The 19656-nt window shown below is 50.2% G+C and overlaps 1 protein-coding gene across 3 annotated transcripts in view; it reads left to right on the top strand.

Annotated features, from left to right (window-relative positions):
• The window catches only part of TIAM1 (TIAM Rac1 associated GEF 1), a 491618-nt gene that overhangs the window by 275758 nt on the left and 196204 nt on the right, over positions 1 to 19656 (top strand). For all 3 annotated transcript variants that reach the window (XM_085623101.1, XM_085623102.1, XM_085623103.1), the window contains 2 exons: positions 7966 to 8070; positions 19198 to 19279. In XM_085623101.1, the coding sequence (XP_085479227.1) occupies positions 7966 to 8070; positions 19198 to 19279 (187 nt within the window). The remainder of the gene's footprint in view (positions 1 to 7965; positions 8071 to 19197; positions 19280 to 19656) is intronic.

Here is a 19656-nt window from a genome sequence, read left to right as displayed (position 1 = left end):
ACAGGTCCCTTGTTCACTTTGCCACTGGATTCAAGATAGCCTGGCTGATGAGGGTTATGAATTTAGAAAAAGATTATAGCAACCTTGATCAAAGACTACCACTCGTTTGCCAGGTGTATAACTATATAGATTTACTCATCTCTATTTATAAATGCAGCTCCAACAAGATGAATTATTTTTTTTAAAATCATTTATTGAGTATTTTCATAAAAGAAAATTAATGATAATATACAAGATTATTCTTTTCAACTTATATTATTAATTCCAAATGTTGAAGATATGATACAACACATCTATATACATGAGAAAATTTGATACAACACATCTATACATATAAGATAATTGATACTGAATTCAAATCGAAATTGGTGAAAGCAAAGCGGTGGATGGAGACTACGCGCGTTTCGGCAAGGAATGCCTTCATCAGGACACCGTCTTAATGCATTGTCACTCTAAGAAATAGAGATAATATTTATACATAAAGGTAAGAAATAAATATTGGAGGGGCATACATAATCATATTTACATATAATTGTTGTTAGAAACACCTGGAAACTATAGTCTATTATATACAACATATTATATATACACATATTTACAACAATTACTAAGTAAAGTTCATACAAACTAATTTGGTACTACTGGACATAAATACCAACTGAACAGATAATCACATACAAAATCAGTTGAGTAATTCAAGAAAGAATTCAAACTTAACCAGACAAAATATAGTCAAATAATACTTTTTGTACATCATTACAGGTCACAACGGAAGAAGATATTAGAGACTAGATAGAGCAAGAAAATGAGTGAGTAGATAAAGAGAACAAGTAAAGAATGAAGTACTGACTAGTAACTTCCATAGAGATTTTAATTGCCTATTTTACTTAGTATAATTTTTAGGATATCAAAGCCAATATGTTGTTCTAAATCTGATTCCTGTAATATAATAACAGTTAGGGACTTATGAATACCTGGTAGTATGCAATAAGTGCTAGGATATACCTGGTTTCCATAGATTTTATTAATATGTGATAGTACTTACTCAATTGCTATCTGGTAACATTTTTTAGATTGGAGGTTGTGGTGCCAGCATCTCTTTTTACAGTAGCTTGTGTATACTGCAAAGAATGTATGTCCTAAAAGAAAATGTATGAATATTTTAGTCTTTGCTGAATAGCTATTTTGTGGGCAGTAAGGAAGACCTTATTATTGAACTTACTTTGAGAAACTAGAACAAAGAATTAGAAAAAAGTAGGCCCAAATTTAAAATCAAGTTGATAGTTGAGGCAATTCTGGATAAAGAAGATCTTATCTGTAAAGCAAAAAACATTTAGTCAGTGAAATCATGCTGGGTTCAGCTGCTCCTGACTATTTATCAATCCTTATCATTCTGCATTATCGAAGAAAAGCCGGCATTCCGATCTGCGCGGGAACAGACCACGGGGAGGAATAATCGGCAACGCCGCCCGGGGCTCAGCCGCTTTGAATCCTGTTTCCGGCTCCGCCCCTGCGTTACGCACGCCACGCCCCGCTAAGCATGCTGGGGTACGTAGTTCCTGGCCGGAAATATGCTATTACAGCTAGCGTTACAACCGGCCAGTGAATCGTGACAGGTCCCTTGTTCACTTTGCCACTGGATTCAAGATAGCCTGGCTGATGAGGGTTATGAACCAGAAACCGGTCCCAGGATGCTTATTTCCGGTCCAGGGAAGACATGGCTTGGCAGTACGGGCTGGACTGTTCCCATGAGGCACAGGGTCAGACTGATTTGCATATGGCCATGTCTGAACTGGGGTGGTTGAGTGAGCTAAAGAATGATGGATTAATCCAGATCAGTTGACTGGGGGTGAGTGTTTGATTTGCTCAAGCGCTCCGTCCATCATCCCCTTTGGTATCACTTGGATATCGGCCAGGCTTTGTACCCAGAGCCCACTGGGCACAGCTGAAGACCAGGCCAGCAATACCAGTGCCGAAGGCACTAGAGCACAAACAGGACCATCTCTGTACCGAAATCCCATAGCCAAAGGAGCTGCACTTCTGATTCAGTGGGATAGAGGCCTGTGCGGTGCTGAGGCGGAGACCAGGCTCTGTGGGCAGCAGAGCTCGCCCTGCATGGCCTTTAGAATGTGCAGTTGGTATGGTGGCACAGAGGTTGGCTCGTGGCCTAGTCTCAGGCCAGACCCAGCACCCGGTGAGCGGCACAAGGCCAAAGGCAGTGTGCAGTGTGATCAAAGGCATATTGGAAACCACATGGCCTGGCTGCAGACCAGGCACTGCACCCAAAAATCCACATATGACTTAGAAAAATCCCATTAAGGCGGCCTGCATAAATATCCACAGTTTCTGATCTTTGAAATAAAAAGTTTCTTTGTAATGTAACGCCCCATATAGCAATCTTTAGCAGCCCTGGGGTAGATTGAAGTTTTTAATCTTGCACTTTCTGCAGTAAAGGTTCTTACCAGTTCATATGTTTGGTATCGCGCTGCTGTGCTTTATTTTTCAAAACTGCTCATTGTCCTTCTGATCACAAAGAATATCAGCTTTGTTGCTATTGAATGATGTGATGCGAGTCTAGGTTCAGAGAGCTGCCATCATAGGATTTTCTTGGTGCCCTCAAAAATAATTTCACTCGAGTAGTATGTAGTAGAAAAAATGCATAGACGATAACTTTAGAAAGGCCGTAGGCCCCCTGAAAAGGCTTGTCAATCCTATTTCCAGTTATTTAACCACAGATGATAAACTGAAAATTCTCATTATTACACAATTTCTATATGCCGCCAATTTAAGTTTTTGCCTAGATACCATTCTAACCACTCTGCTCTACCTACTGCACTCAACGCCATTCTACTATACACCACTCGAATCTATGCAACTTTACTCTGCACCACTCCACTCTGCCAATGCACTGTACTCTGCACCACTCCACTCTGCTCTACGCCACTCTTAGCCACAGTCACTCTACACCACTGCACTTTATTCTACTCTGCACCACTGCACTCTACTCTGCATCACTCCACTCTGCCAATGCACTGTACTCTGCACCACTCCACTGTACTCTGCACCACTCTTAGCCACATTCACTCGACACCACTGCACTTTATTCTACTCTGCACCACTGCACTGTACTCTGCACCACTCCACTCTGCACCACTCTTAGGCACAGTCACTCTAAACCACTGCATTTTATTCTACTCTGCACCACTGCACTCTACACTGCATCACTCCACTCTATGCCAATTCACTGTACTCTGCTCCACTCTGTGCCACTCTTGGCCACAGTACACCACTGCACTTTATTCTACTCCGCATTACTCCAATCTGCCAATGCACTGTACTCTGCACCACTTCACTCTACTCTGCGCCACTCTTAGCCACATTCACTCTACACCACTGCACTTTATTCTACTCTGCACCACTGCACTCTACACTGCATCACTCCACTCTATGCCAATTCACTGTACTCTGCACCACTCCACTCCTAGCCACAGTCACTCTAAACCACTGCATTTTATTCTACTCTGCACCACTGCACTCTACAATGCATCACTCCACTCTATGCCAATGCATTGTAATCTGCTCCACTCCACTCTGTGCCGCTCTTAGCCACAGTCACTCTACACCACTGCACTTTTTTCTACTCTGCACCACTGCATCATTCCACTCTATGCCAAATCACTCTACTCTGCACCACTCTTATCCACAGCCACTCTACACCACTGCACTCTACACTGCATCACTCCACTATATGCCAATTCACTGTACTCTGCTCCACTCCACTCTGTGCCACTCTTAGCCACAGTCACTCTACACCACTGCACTTTTTTCTACTCTGCACCACTGCACTCTACACTGCATCATTCCACTCTATGCCAAATCACTGTACTCTCCTCCACTCCACGCCACTCTTAGCCACAGTCCCTCTACACCACTGCACCTTATTCTACTCTGCACCACTGCACTCTACACTGCATCATTCCACTCTATGCCAAATCACTGTACTCTCCTCCACTCCACGCCACTCTTAGCCACAGTCACTCTACACCACTGCACCTTATTCTACTCTGCACCACTGCACTCTACACTGCATCATTCCACTCTATGCCAAATCACTGTACTCTCCTCCACTCCACGCCACTCTTAGCCACAGTCACTCTACACCACTGCACCTTATTCTACTCTGCACAACTGCACTCTACTCTGCATCACTCCACTCTGCCAATGAACTGTACTCTGCACCACTCCACTCTACTCTGTGCCACTCTTAGCCACAGCCACTCTACACCACTGCACTTTATTTTACTCTGCACCACTGCACTCTACACTGCATCACTCCACTCTGCCAATTCACTGTACTCTGCACCACTCCACTCTACGTCACTCTTAGCCACAGCCACTCTACACCACTGCACTTTATTCTACTCTGCACCACTGAACTCTACACTGCATCACTCCATTCTATGCCAATTCACTGTACTCTATACCACTCCACACCACTCTTAGCCACAGACACTCTACACCACTGCACTTTATTCTACTCTGCACCACTGCACTCTACACCACTCCACTCTATGCCAATGCACTGTACTCTGCTCCACTCTACTCTGTGCCACTCTTAGCCACAGCCACTCTACACCACTGCACTCTACACTGCATCACTCCACTTTATGCCAATGCACTGTACTCTGCACCACTCCACGCCACTCTTAGCCACAGTCACTCTACACCACTGCACTTTATTCTACTCTGCACCACTGCACTCTACACTACATCACTCCACTCTATGCCAATTCACTGTACTCTGCTCAACGCCACTCTGTGCCACTCTTAGCCACATTCACTCTACACCACTGCACTTTATTCTACTCTGCACCACTGCACTCTACACTGCATCACTCCACTCTATGCCAATTCACTGTACTCTGCTCCACTCTGTGCCACTCTTAGCCACAGTCACTCTACACCACTGCACTTTATTCTACTCTGCATTACTCCAATCTGCCAATGCACTGTACTCTGCACCACTTCACTCTACTCTGCGCCACTCTTAGCCACATTCACTCTACACCACTGCACTTTATTCTACTCTGCACCACTGCACTCTACTCTGCATCACTCCACTCTGCCAATGCACTGTACTCTGCACCACTCCACTCTGCGCCACTCTAAGCCACATTCACTCTACACCACTGCACTTTATTCTACTCTGCATCACTCCACTCTCTGCCAATTCACTGTACTCTGCACCACTCCACTCTGCACCACTCTTAGCCACAGTCACTCTAAACCACTGCATTTTATTCTACTCTGCACCACTGCACTCTACACTGCATCACTCCACTCTAGGCCAATTCACTGTACTCTGCACCACTCCACTCTGCACCACTCTTAGCCACAGTCACTCTAAACCACTGCATTTTATTCTACTGTGCACCACTGCACTCTACAATGCATCACTCTACTCTATGCCAATGCATTGTACTCTGCTCCGCTCCACTCTACTCTGTGCCACTCTTATCCACAGCCACTCTACACCACTGCACTCTACACTGCATCACTCCACTCTATGCCAATTCACTGTACTCTGCTCCACTCCACTCTGTACCACTCTTAGCCACAGTCACTCTACACCACTGCACTTTATTCTACTCTGCACCACTGCACTTTATTCTACTCTGCACCACCACACTCTACACTACAGCACTCCACTCTATGCCAATGCATTGTACTCTGCACCACTCCACGCCACTCTTGGCCACAGTCACTCTACACCACTGCACTTTATTCTACTCTGCACCACTGCACTCTACACTACATCACTCCACTCTATGCCAATTCACTGTACTCTGCACCACTCCATGCCACTCTTAGCCACAGCCACTCTACACCACTGCACTTTATTCTACTCTGCACCACTGAAATCTACACTGCATCACTCCACTCTATGCCAATTCACTGTACTCTATACCACTCCACTCCACGCCACTCTTAGCCAGTCACTTGACACCACTGAACTCTACACTGCATCACTCCACTTTATGCCAATGAACTGTACTCTACTCCACTCCACGCCACTCTATGCCACAGTCACTCTACACCACTGCACTTTATTCTACTCTGCACCACTGCACTCTACACTACATCACTCCACTGTATGCCAATTCACTGTACTCTGCACCACTCCACTCTACGCCACTCTTAGCCACAGCCACTCTAAACCACTGCACTTTATTCTACTCTGCACCACTGAACTCTGCACTGCATCACTCCACTCTATGCCAATTCACTGTACTCTATACCACTCCACTCCACTCTTAGCCAGTCACTCTACACCACTGCACTCTACACTGCATCACTCCACTTTATGCCAATGCACTGTACCCTGCACCACTCCACTCCACTCTGCGCCACTCTTAGCCACAGCCACTCTAAACCACTGCACTTTATTCTACTTGGCACCACTGCACTCTACACTGCATCACTCCACTCTATGCCAATTCACTGTACTCTATACCACTCCACTCCATGCCACTCTTAGCCAGTCACTTGACACCACTGCACTCTACTCTGCATCACTCCACTCTATGCCAATGCACTGTACTCTGCAACACTCCACGCCACTCTATACAACTGCGCTCTTCTCTGCACCACTCTACACGGCCCCACTCTTAGCCACAGATACTCTACATCACTGTACTTTATTCTACTCTGCACCACTACACTCTGCACCACTGCACTCTACGGTACTCCACTCTGCACTACTCTATTCTGCACCACTACTGCCTCTTCTCTGCGCTACTCTACTCTGCGCCACTCTAGTCTGTGCCTCTACTCTATGCCACTGCACTCTACACTACACTACACCACTCTACTCTAGGCCACGGCACTATACGACAATCTACTTTACGCTTCTTCACACTACCACTCTACGCCACTGCACTTCGTACCATTCTACTATATACCATTGACTTTATGCCACTCTACTCTGCATCACTACACTTTATGGCACTGCAGTCTGCACCACTCCTTACTTCACCACTCCTCTAAATGCCACTGCACTCTACACCACTTTACTGTGCACCACTGCACTCTATACCACTGTACTGTATGCCCCTCTCCTCTGCACCACTGCACTCTACACCACTCTACTATACTACACTCTACACAACTCTATTATACACCACTCTGCGCCACTGCACTCTACTGTACAACGGATAAATGACAAAAGACGCTGGCAAAGCTAATAGCTCTCGAAACTCACTGGCGTTGCCAATACTTGTTTTCTTAAGTTCTGGTGTGTTGACAAATGCAGATGTGAAATCGTCATTAGCGCCTGAAAAGGTACAGAGTAGAGGTTTGGCTGCCTTTCATATTTTGTCACAGCCAGAAGTGTTGCTAATCTGCGGTGGAAGTTAAGCATCTGTTATTTTCTTTTCATTTGTTGGTGGGACATTGTCCTCTTATATGCACTGTAAACATTTCTCATCACCCTCTGTTATCAATAGGTTAAAGCTGATGATAAGTTTCTAGTATTCAGCACAGCTTCGAGAGGCTAGAACTACGAAAGTGGCATTCCTAATTGCTATTTCGTTATGTTGTATGCCCTTTTTCTTATTTGATGTACTATGCGTGTCTGTTATTCTTACAAATCGGAACATAAAATATTTTATTGTATTCCATTTTATTATATTAAAATGTTTCTGAATGCTAGATCTTTGAACCCTGTTTAACATAATATTTTTTAAGGAATTCGTGTTGTTCAGTGGTCCTGAACGTATTGGTTAAATAACCTTTAAATGTAAAGTTGCCTTCGAAATTCGACTGCCTTACGAGACTGTTGCACGTAGTTAAGCCAGGAAGAAACCTTTCCTGTGGCGATAGCGCCATCTAGTAGCAAGCGTATGTATGTACGTGGAATAAAGTTGGTTCGATTAAGACAAGGATATCCTCTTGTGTTTTTTGCAGAGCTACCTGCTGGACACCTTCGCTCACTACCTGCGCCTTAGGTTTCTGATTGACAACAAGACTCAGTACTATATACCAAACCCCGAGGAGGAGATCTACGAGCTGGTAACTGTCAATGGGCGTGCATGTTATGGGAGCGATGAATGAACGGTGTGCGAGTGAAGAGTTCATATTACAATATTCCATACCTGCCAACTTGCAGAATAATCTCACCGTGTAAGGAGGGGGCGAGGCCTTGAAAGGGACGGGTCCTCGTGCCAAGAACTGCATACTAGGCACATTTGAATCCCACCACGCCACCCCCACCCCCTAAAAAAGCTTTCTGAAGCTGGCGCTGATGTCCTGGGGTGTTTTCATATGCAAAAGAAACGATGGAAGGAATGCTGGACAATGCCAAGATTCACCCCCAGTCACAAGGATCTGGGTTCAATCCATCATTCTTTTGCTCACCACACCACCCCAGTTTGGACCCAGCCATATGCAAATCAGTCTTGACCCTGTTCCTTGTGGGAACAGTCTAGCCCGAACTGCCAAACCATGTCCTCCCTGGACCAGAAACCAGCATCCTGGGACCGGTTTCAGGGCATCACCCTTCATCAGCCAGGCTAGCTTGAATCCAGTGGTGTAGAGAGCACGGACCCAAGGCTGGGCATACCCTTCCCACTTAGGGCGACATATGCAAAAGAAACAATTGATGGACGGAATGCTGGACAATGCAAACATTCACAAGGATCTGGGTTTAATCAGTCATTCTTTTGCTCACCACACCACCCCAATTTGGACCCAGCCATATGCACATCTTAATGGACGTCACAGTTCATAGCTGTGAGACCGGCCTCACGGCGTTGCCCTCCCAATCATCCAGCCAACCTGCAACCACCCTCAAGACACGACATCTCCGACTCCGGCCGCCCCAGCCACCAGATCCGAGGGCCGGCCAGAGCCATGACAGACTCGACACCCTACCACGCATGTCCGACCGAGGGAGCGGGAACCCTCGAGCCAGACCCAAAGGCGCCAGCCCAGTCACACCTCGGGTCGCCTTCCCCGGGAAGACTCGATCGGCCACCAGGCCCCTGGGGAGCAGGCGCCTCCCCTGCCGAGCGTCTGGGGTCCCTCCCAGACCCACCTGAAAAGACCAAAGAAGTGAGCGGCAGGAAATCCCGCCGAACCCCCTCCGTCACCCCAGTCCCCCCTCTGCGAGGACCCCGGACTTCAAAGAGCAAGCGGAGTATAACAAGGGGTGCCGGAGAAACAAAGGGAGAGAAGACCTGGAACCCCGAGCCTGCTGACGCTGTCGCGGCTCCTGAACGCTGAAGTCACCTGGGCCTGCTGAGTGACTCGCGGCCTCTTGCTATTGAACCATCTGAGCCCTGCTGACGAGGTCGCGGCTCCCGAGCACTGAACCACCTGGGCCTGCTGAGTGACTCGCGGCCTCTTGCTATTGAACCATCTGAGCCCTGCTGACGAGGTCGCGGCTCCCGAGCACTGAACCACCTGGGCCTGCTGAGAGACTCGCGGTGCTCCCCTTGAGGACGACTCGGTAAGAGATCGCCCAGAGAATCGACACCCTCCAGCTCGAGGATTGTGAGCTATCCGCAGGGTATTTCGCAGAGACACTATCTTGAAAGACTGTCCCGCTACCCCCATTCCCCACGACCGATTTGTGGTACTTTGTGCCACTGCTGTACTACTTGCATCTTGGATCATAAAGATCCCTTGAAAATCATCGATAAAAGAACCTATCGTCCTACAAAGAATACGTGTGGTGTCCCTCTGTTCGTAGTGTATATCAGGGTGTGCGCGCCTAGTTCGGCCTACGTGGGAGAGGTGGGTCAAAGGGGTGGGCAAGACGGGCATCGAACCCCCCTCCGGCGAACGCCTTTCCAACATTTGGTGGCAGACGGGATCCGAGCCAACACCGAAAGAGAGCGTGCAGTAAACGACTGACACACTACCAAACAGAGATGGAAGGAGAAACCTCCCTGGGTGCCGCAGGTACCGAAATAAGCTCACCGTTCCGAGAGGATCAATTGGACTATTACACACATAGAGAATTAAAACAGTTTTGCAAAGACCTTGGCATCGCTACCACCGGATTAAGCACAAAGGAAGACTTCCAGAAAGTATTGAAAACCTGGGTCGAGACGGGGGCGCCCCCGACCCAAACGGAAGGAGACTCTGCCCATGAACCACAAAGCATCCCGGCGAGAAACAACGGGCCAGAGGGGAACCTGTCCCCCGAGGAGCTAGCGGACCGAGAGAGAAGCTACAACCACGAACTTGAACTGGCAAAACTAAAAATCGAGGGAGAAATAAAACTAGCAGAGAAAAAGTTGGCCGTCGAGCAGTTACGGCTACAAGGGGAACTCGAAGAGAAGAGACGCCAAAGAGAGCACGACGAAAAGAAGCTCCAGCTAGAACATGAACGCAGCCTGAAGGAGATCGAGTGGCGGGCTAAAAACGAAAAGTCACAGCCACCCGGGAATCCCCCGCCCGCTCCCACCGGGGAAACCAAAGTCCACATCCCCAAGGATGTGGTAAAAGAGTATTACAAGAACGACGATATCCAGCAGTGGTTTAAGGCCTACGAAGTCGCCATGACCTCTCACCGAGTCCCGCAGAAGGATTGGGGGGCTGGCCTATGGGGCCGGTTCTTAAGCGAAGGAAGAGACACCCTGCTAGATCTGCCCTCCACGGTCATGAACTCCTACAGCCACATGAAGGAAGCCCTCGTGGGCCGGTATGGACTCACCTCCCAAATGTACCGACAACGGTTCCGAGATTGTAAGAAGATACCGGGCACCACGTGGGTAGAATACGTGAACTTTTACAGCCGAGCCTTGGACGGGTGGATCAAGGGCAGCAAGGTCTCCACCTTCGAAGAACTGTTTGATCTGATTGCCTGGGAACATTTAGCGGCCAATTGCTTTGTAGAACTGCGCCAGCATCTCCTGGACAGCAAACTCACCGACCCTCGGAAGCTGGCCGCTGAGGCTGATCGTTGGGTGAATACCCGAGCCACCCGAGGCCCCGTGGGGGACTACGGCCGCCACAGTCAAGGCCCCCCCCGCCAGAGGGGCGGAGGGAACCACGGCCGACCAAGAGACTTCCCCGGGGGGTCCTCAACCAGCCCCCCCAGCAGCCCACCAGCGGCGGGTTCAGCCCCGTCTCCAGCAAGCACCGGAGTCGCAGGACGGCTAGGTCCACGAGCTAGGATCACCTGCTTCCGCTGCCAACGGCCCGCACACTACGCCAATGACCCCCAGTATCAGCGAACCATAACGACCAACCCCCCGGCTCGGCAGATGGCCTCCGTGGCTCTGGGGGAAGAGATGGAGGACTCCGAAGAATGGGAACCGGCGGCCATGGCCCTGGTCTCCCTTGGTGATCGAGAAATGGTCCCCGGGACACCCTTGCCCGCCAACACAAAGAAATACCGACAGCAGGTGACCATCAACGGCCACCGAGTCGAGGGCCTCCGCGACACCGGGGCGAGTGTCACCGCGGTCCACCGCAGCCTAATTTCAGAAGACCAGATTCTAACCGGTGCCCTCTGTCCGGTCGTATCCTCCGACAATTCTGAGAGCCTCTACCAGATGGCGCTGGTGCCCTTCGAGTGGGGAGGGGTCTCCGGAGAACTGAAGGTAGCGGTCCGGACATCACAGCCCGTAGACTGCCTCCTGGGCAACGACCTGGAGAGTTCCCCGTGGGGGCAAGTAGAACGAAGAGCCCATCTGGAGATGATGGGCCTACCAGAATGGGTCTGCGCCACCACGCGCTCCATGACCGCGCGATTGCCTCTCTCCGAGGGCAGTGAGGCCCTCCTACCGAACACTATCCCCGAGAGCCGGGACACTCTACCAGAAGCGGACAACCCTCCTTCGGAGGGAGAAGAAGACACTAACCCGGGAGAAGGGCCAGAACCTTCCGCCCCGGAGGCCCTGACTGAGCTCAGAGAACTGCCCGAGATGGGCCAGTGGCGCTGTGAGGAGGGGCCCTCCCGGGAAGAATTCTGCCAGGAACAAGCCACTTGCCCCACCCTCGTGGGACTCAGACAACAAGCCGAAGCCCAGGCCGCCGGTGACCGAACCGGAACCCATTGGATCTATTGGGACAATGGCCTCCTATACAGCGAGCAAAAGTCCGCCGAGCTAGGCGCAGCCCGGGTACTGGTGGTACCCCTGCGTTTCCGGAGCTTCCTCCTGGGCCTGGCCCACGATGTACCCTTGGCAGGACACTTAGGCCAAGACAAGACATATCAGCGATTGGTTACCCACTTCTATTGGCCCAAGATGCGAGCGAATGTAGAAGTACACTGCAAATCCTGCCTCACGTGCCAGGGCAGTGGGAAGAGTGGCGGAAAACGCAAAGCTCCCTTACAACCGTTCCCCGTTGTGAGTACCCCGTTCGAGCGGGTCGGCATCGACATCGTGGGACCCCTGGATCCGAAGACCGCCCAGGGCCACAGAATCATCCTTGTCCTGGTGGACCATGCCACCTGCTACCCCGAGGCCATCCCCCTCCGCACCGTGACGGCTCCCGTGGTGGGCCGAGCTCTCATGGGGATCTTCTCCCGTGTCGGATTTCCCCGCGAGGTTGTGAGTGATCGCGGCACTAACTTTATATCCCGCTACATGAAGTCCCTGTGGCAGCATTGCGGAGTCACGTATAAGTTCACGACCCCCTACCACCCCCAGGGCAACGGCCTAGTGGAACCCCTCAACCGTACCCTAAAGGGAATGATCCTGGGCCTCGAAGAGCCCCTGCGCCGGAAATGGGACGTCCTCCTCCCTTGCCTCCTGTTCGCATACCGAGAAGTTCCCCAAAAGTCTCTGGGGTTCAGCCCCTTCGAACTGCTATACGGACATCCCGTCCGAGGGCCCCTGAGCCTGGTCAAAGAGGGCTGGGAGACAAGCCCCCGGGGGACACCCCCTGATGTGTTCCGCTACATCCTGGCGCTCCGCAACCAGACGAGGAAGTTCAGAGAACTCGCAGAGGCTAACCTCGAGGCCAGCCAAGAAGAAATGAAGCGCTGGTATGACCAGAACGCAACCCTGGTCGAGTTCCAGCCGGGCCAGCAGGTTTGGGTCATGGCCCCGGTGAAGCCCTGCGCCCTACAAGACAAATGGACTGGTCCCTTCAAGGTGATCGAGCGGAAGAGCCAGGTCACGTACCTGGTCGATGTACAGTCCCCCCGGAACCCCCTCCGGGTCCTCCACGTGAACCGTCTCAAGCCCCACTTTGTGAGAACGGAATTAAGTTTGCTACTGGCCACCGATGATGGGGCGGAAGAAGAGAAGAAGACACCGAACCCCTGCCTGACCCCCTGTGCGCTAAAGACCTGGATGGCTCCGTGGAGGGAGTAAGACTTTCAACCACCCTCACTCCCCAACAGTCCGACGACTTCCGCCAGCTGCTCAGACAATTCGCAGACCTCTTCTCCCTCATTCCAAGGGTCACCGACTGGTGTGTCCACGACGTGGACACCGGCGACAGCCCGCCTGTGAGACACCGAGCCTACCGGGTGCCTGACCGGGTCCGCACCTGCATCAAGACCGAGGTACAGAAGATGCTCACCCTTGGAGTAATCGAACCCTCCGACAGCCCCTGGGCCAGCCCGGTGGTCCTGGTCCCGAAGGCGGCTTCCCCGGGGGTCGCCCCCGAACTAAGATTCTGTGTGGACTACCGGGGGCTCAATGCGGTCACCCGAGCAGACGCTCACCCTATCCCCCGCGCCGACGAGCTCATCGACCGCCTGGGGGCCGCCCGGTTCCTCAGCACTTTCGACCTGACCTGCGGATACTGGCAGATTGCTCTCACGGAGGGAGCGAAAGAACGCTCTGCCTTCTCCACACCAGATGGCCACTACCGCTTCAGGGTCATGCCGTTCGGGATGAAGAACGCCCCGGCCACGTTCCAGCGGTTGGTGAACAAGGTTCTGGCCGGACTCGAGGAGTTCAGCGCAGCATACCTTGACGACATCGCCGTATTCAGCTCTCAATGGCACGAGCATCTCCAGCACCTCCGACAAGTACTCCTGGCCCTGCGCCAAGCCGGCCTAACAGTGAAAGCCAGCAAATGCCAGCTCGGGCAAGGCTCCGTGGTCTACCTGGGGCATCAGGTGGGCAGCGGCCAGGTCGCCCCCCTCCAACCGAAGATCGACGCCATCAAGTCCTGGGAGCCCCCCACCACGCAGACGGAGGTCCGGGCCTTCCTGGGCCTTACAGGGTACTACCGGAGGTTCATTAAAAACTATGGTAGTATCGCGGGGCCCCTCACGGAGTTGACCTCCAAAAAGCTTCCGAAGAAGGTGCAGTGGACCACCCCGTGCCAGCAGGCGTTCGACGCCTTGAAAACCGCCATGTGCACCGCCCCCGTACTCAAGGCCCCCGACTACTCCCAAGAGTTTGTGGTCCAGACCGACGCATCCGAACACGGCATCGGGGCCGTCCTCTCGCAGTTCGACGACAAGGGCATCGATCAGCCCATAGCCTTCATCAGCCGAAGGCTGCTGCCGCGAGAGCAGCGTTGGAGTACTATAGAACGAGAGACCTTTGCCGTAGTCTGGGCCCTCAAGAAACTACGGCCCTACTTGTTCGGAACCCATTTCCGAGTACAGACGGACCACCGGCCCTTGCGGTGGCTAATGCAGATGAGGGGGGAGAACCCCAAGCTACTACGATGGTCCATCTCTATCCAAGGGATGGATTTCACTGTCGAACATCGCCCCGGGGCGGATCATGCCAACGCCGACGGCCTGTCCCGGTTCTTCCGCTTCGGCAAGGAGAATCCCTCAGTGGATGGGTAGTTCTCCACCCCTTTCAGCTGGGGGGGACGCGTGTGAGACCGGCCTCACGGCGTTGCCCTCCCAATCATCCAGCCAACCTGCAACCACCCTCAAGACACGACATCTCCGACTCCGGCCGCCCCAGCCACCCAGATCCGAGGGCCGGCCAGAGCCCTGACAGACTCGACACCCTACCACGCATGTCCGACCGAGGGAGCGGATACCCTCGAGCCAGACCCAAAGGCGCCAGCCCAGTCACACCTCAGGTCGCCTTCCCCGGGAAGACTCGATCGGCCACCAGGCCCCTGGGGAGCAGGCGCCTCCCCTGCCGAGCGTCTGGGGTCCCTCCCAGACCCACCTGAAAAGACCAAAGAAGTGAGCGGCAGGAAATCCCGCCGAACCCCCTCCGTCACCCCAGTCCCCCCTCTGCGAGGACCCCGGACTTCAAAGAGCAAGCGGAGTATAACTAGGGGTGCCGGAGAAACGAAGGGAGAGAAGACCTGGAACCCCGAGCCTGCTGACGCTGTCGCGGCTCCTGAACGCTGAAGTCACCTGGGCCTGCTGAGTGACTCGCGGCCTCTTGCTATTGAACCATCTGAGCCCTGCTGACGAGGTCGCGGCTCCCGAACACTGAACCACCTGGGCCTGCTGAGTGACTCGCGGCCTCTTGCTATTGAACCATCTGAGCCCTGCTGACGAGGTCGCGGCTCCCGAGCACTGAACCACCTGGGCCTGCTGAGTGACTCGCGGCCCCCAGCTATTGAACCATCTGAGCCTTGCTGACGGAATCGCGGCTCCCGAACTCCGACCACCTGTGCCTGCTGAGAGACTCGCGGCGCTCCCCTTGAGGACGACTCGGTAAGAGATCACCCAGAGAATCGACACCCTCCAGCTTGAGGATTGTGAGCTATCCGCAGGGTATTTCGCAGAGACACTATCTTGAAAGACTGTCCCGCTACCCCCATTCCCCACGACCGATTTGCGGTACTTTGTGCCACTGCTGTACTACTTGCATCTTGGATCATAAAGATCCCTTGAAAATCATCGATAAAAGAACCTATCGTCCTACAAAGAATACGTGTGGTGTCCCTCTGTTCGTAGTGTATATCAGGGTGTGCGCGCCTAGTTCGGCCTACGTGGGAGAGGTGGGTCAAAGGGGTGGGCAAGACGGGCATCGAACCCCCCTCCGGCGAACGCCTTTCCAACAATAGCCTTGGAAAACGAGGTAGAAAACCTCTATTTACAGAGGTTTTCAGCTCGCTTTCCCTGCCACCGTGCGATACCAGCTCCTGACCGGGAGACCATGTGATGGGAACAGTATTGTGTGTCACACTGTGGCACTGTGTGAGTTGGCAGTTATGATATTCATTTGGAAGACTTGCGGACTGCTGTTCTGAATTTGTTGAACTATGCTTGCTTGATAGAGTTGTGCAAAAACAACAGTTGATGGACAGAATGCAGAACAATGTCATACATTCACCCCAGTACATAGATCTGGGCCTAAATCCATCGTTGTTTTGCTCACCATGCCATTCCAGTTTAAACCCAGCCATATGCAAATAAGTCTTGATCCTGTGCCTCATGGGAACAGTCCAGCCCGAACTGCCAAGCCAGGCCCTCCCTGGACTTGAAACAACATCCTAGGACCGGTTTCGGGGTCTCACCCCTCTTCAGCCAGGATAGCTTGATTCCAGTGGCATGGAGAGCACGGGACCCACGTCTGGGCATACCCTCCCCACTCGGGGTGACAAATGCAAAACAGTTGATGGACAGAATGCAGAACATTGTCATACATTCACCCCAGTACAGAGATATGGGCCTAAATCCATCGTTTTTTTTGCTCACCATGCTGTTCCAGTTTGAACCCAGCCATATGCAAATCAGTCTTGATCCTGTGCCTCATGGGAACAGTCCAGCCCGAACTGCCATGATTTGCATATGGTAATGTCTGAACTGGGGTGGCGTGGTGAGCATAATAACGATGGATTAAACCCAGATCTGTGACTGGGGGTGAATGTTTTGCCAATGTCCAACATTCCGTCCATCATCTTGTGTGTTTTGCTGTTCGCCCTATGTGGGAAGGGTATGCCCAGACGTGGGTCCCGTGCTCACTACGCCACTGGAGTCAAGCTATACTGGCTGAAGAGGGGTGAAACCCCGAAACCGGTCCTATGATGCTTGATTCCGGTCCAGGGAAGACATGGATTGGCAGTTCGGGCTGGACTGTTCCCATGAGGCACAGGGTCAAGACTGATTTGCATATGGCCATGTCTGAACTGGGGTGCCGTGGTGAGCAAAATAACGATGGGTTAAAGACAGATCTGTGACTGGGGGTGAATGTTTTGCCAATGTGCAACATTCCGTCCATCATCTTGTGTGTTTTGCTGCTTGATAGAGTTGACATCTATCAGCCGGAAATAATCATTGCAAATGTGAAGTTCCTCTAATGTTGCTGTTTTTCAAATTGCCTTCTATAATTTTCAGAAAATGTAGTGTAGTAATGAAGGGCAGCTATCCATAAGGTTTGGTGGCCATTGATTGTAGGCAAATCAAGGTTGATGCAGCTTTTTTAGTTTTTGCAGTTTCACAGGAAATCTGCTGAAAGGCTAGGTTTTTGTCATTCCTTGTTTGATGGCTGTTACTGAAAATATGCCCTTGTGAGCGTGTACGTTTTGAGTTTCTTCTCCATTACCTGCTGCAACAAGATTGTAGTACCCATCTGTACATAAAGCTACCACTAGGTATGTATCAGAGAGAAGGAAGCTTCTCTGATACCTGTAGTGCTTGTTTCTAGAAGAAAAGTTAGGAAGCACTCTCTGTGGTACCTTTTCCTCACTTGTCTCTAAATGCAAGCTCTGGTAATGAATAGCGTTGTATCCACTATTTTGTATGTGTAAGGTTTCCCTGATACTGGCCCATGTGTAGGTCACAAAGTTTCCTGTTTTCCATAAGTTTTACAACCTTTTGTAATTCTTTTTTTAAGCACACTGGCACTACATCCTCACTAGAGGTATTTACTGTTAAAATCGGATGTGCATTATTTCCCCGCAAGTTAACTTCAAGACCATGGAACTTGCCACTTTGAAAAATGGATGGATGTTACTTATGGTTTTTTTTACCTTGCAAAGGCTTAAAAGTGGTGCAAAAGTCCTAATTTTTACATGAAACCCCAAGTGCTGAAAAGTTCATAAATTACATGTGATAATCGCAGTATTTTCCAAGAGTGCAGATAGCCCCTATGCACACTCATAGCCTTGAACCAAAGTTCACTCAGACTGTGCTCTGAAGTCTTTTCTCTAAAAGCGCTGTTCACTATCTACTCTTCCAAGCGCCCAGTATTTCTCAGCTGGTTCCCAACAAGACAGGAATAGGAAGGAAATTAGAGGTAAGAGAAGCAATTTACTGTTCATGATGTAGCTTCTCCTAGTCTGGTGGTTGTCTTTGTACTGCTCTCCACACCTGCTCAGTTCAGGCCATGTTGCTAAGCATTGGCTCATATAAATGCATATTCATTGGCGCACAGAGGGCTTTAAATGCACTTTTGGGGAAGTATTATAGAAACTTTGCTCCAGGGCAGAATTTCAGTGCAAATTCAGTTTCTGCTGTGTTGCCACTTGTGCAATATGGAATGGAGCAAATATATTTTGCACCCAATCCGAATCACAAAAAGATTTTTTGCACCATTAGGACTTTGCAAAAGATACAAACGCCTTTTTGTTTACACCTTTTGTTTGTGTGTCAGATTGTAATAAACTTTTGTCATTGCACAGCCATTTTTAAAGATAATTTTCCACTGTTTGCGCTACTTATATAAAAACAATGAAACAAACAGATTTAGTCTCAACTATACTGTAGTCTCTTCCGTCCTATACTGAGTTTTACCTATTATGTTAAGACAGCAAAAATAATATCTGTTTAGGTCTAGACAATCTATAGGGGTTGCTGGAAAAACTCCAATCACTTACTGCAGCATTGACTACACTGAGTCCTTTTCATGAGAGTGTGATGTACTATTCATTTAAAGACTGTGACGGGGAACTTGACTATGTGCTAATGTCCGGATTGGAGAGAGAGATGACAACCATTAAAGTGGGGCCGTCAATGAAGCCATCGCTTGCAGTTGTAGGTTAGAAATTCTGTAAAGAAGCACTACTGAAAAAGGAGAGACAGCTTAGCGTTAGTTAATATACAGATGAACAAATCATAGGCAGAGTTATGTACAGGCAAGAGGGGTTGGTGCAAAACATGATGCCTTATTAAGGGCACAAAAGAGAAAGGGAACAAGGGACACTCACGCCGAAATTAACAAGAGAGGGTATAAATGAAATAATAAAACAAGCAGTATTTCGGTGGGAAGTTGCACTCAAGATTCGCCTCCTCGAGGAAGCTATGAGATATTTCTTCATAAAGGTAATTTACATTTTGTTCTCTTTGTTTTCTAGCTCTACAAAGAACTTGACATCTGCACAAAAGCTAACCGGTACATAAAGATTGAGAAATCTGGTTCTTGTTCTGATAATTATGGTGAGATTTGTTTTTCCTGCTTCCATGCTTTGCATTGTTGGGTGTGCTGTAAATGTCTGCTCTTCTGCCAAGAGTCAGACAAGCTTTGTCTTCAGGGAACGCCTTCTGCAATGAACATGTTCTTGCCTTTTGTGCTTTGCATCACAGGAGGGTTCAGTGGTATTAAATGATGCGCGACAGGTCAAGGTGTGCTCTGCGGTAGGAGTTTCCTTAATCAGAGAGTATTTGTACAATTTTCAGTGCTGGGACCAGATTAAACATGAGTGGAAATATTCTAATACAAGAAAACTACTGAATTCTGATCAGATACACATCTTGACGAGGAAGGGAGCCACTTGTGGTTTCCCTGAATTTCCAAGTGAGTATTAGGTTTTTTG

The sequence above is a fragment of the Triturus cristatus genome, chromosome 8, assembly GCF_964204655.1.
Source record: "Triturus cristatus chromosome 8, aTriCri1.1, whole genome shotgun sequence".
Classification (NCBI taxonomy): domain Eukaryota; kingdom Metazoa; phylum Chordata; class Amphibia; order Caudata; family Salamandridae; genus Triturus; species Triturus cristatus.
Note: the sequence above shows the minus strand (reverse complement) of the source record. Positions and strands in the feature narration are given on the sequence as shown.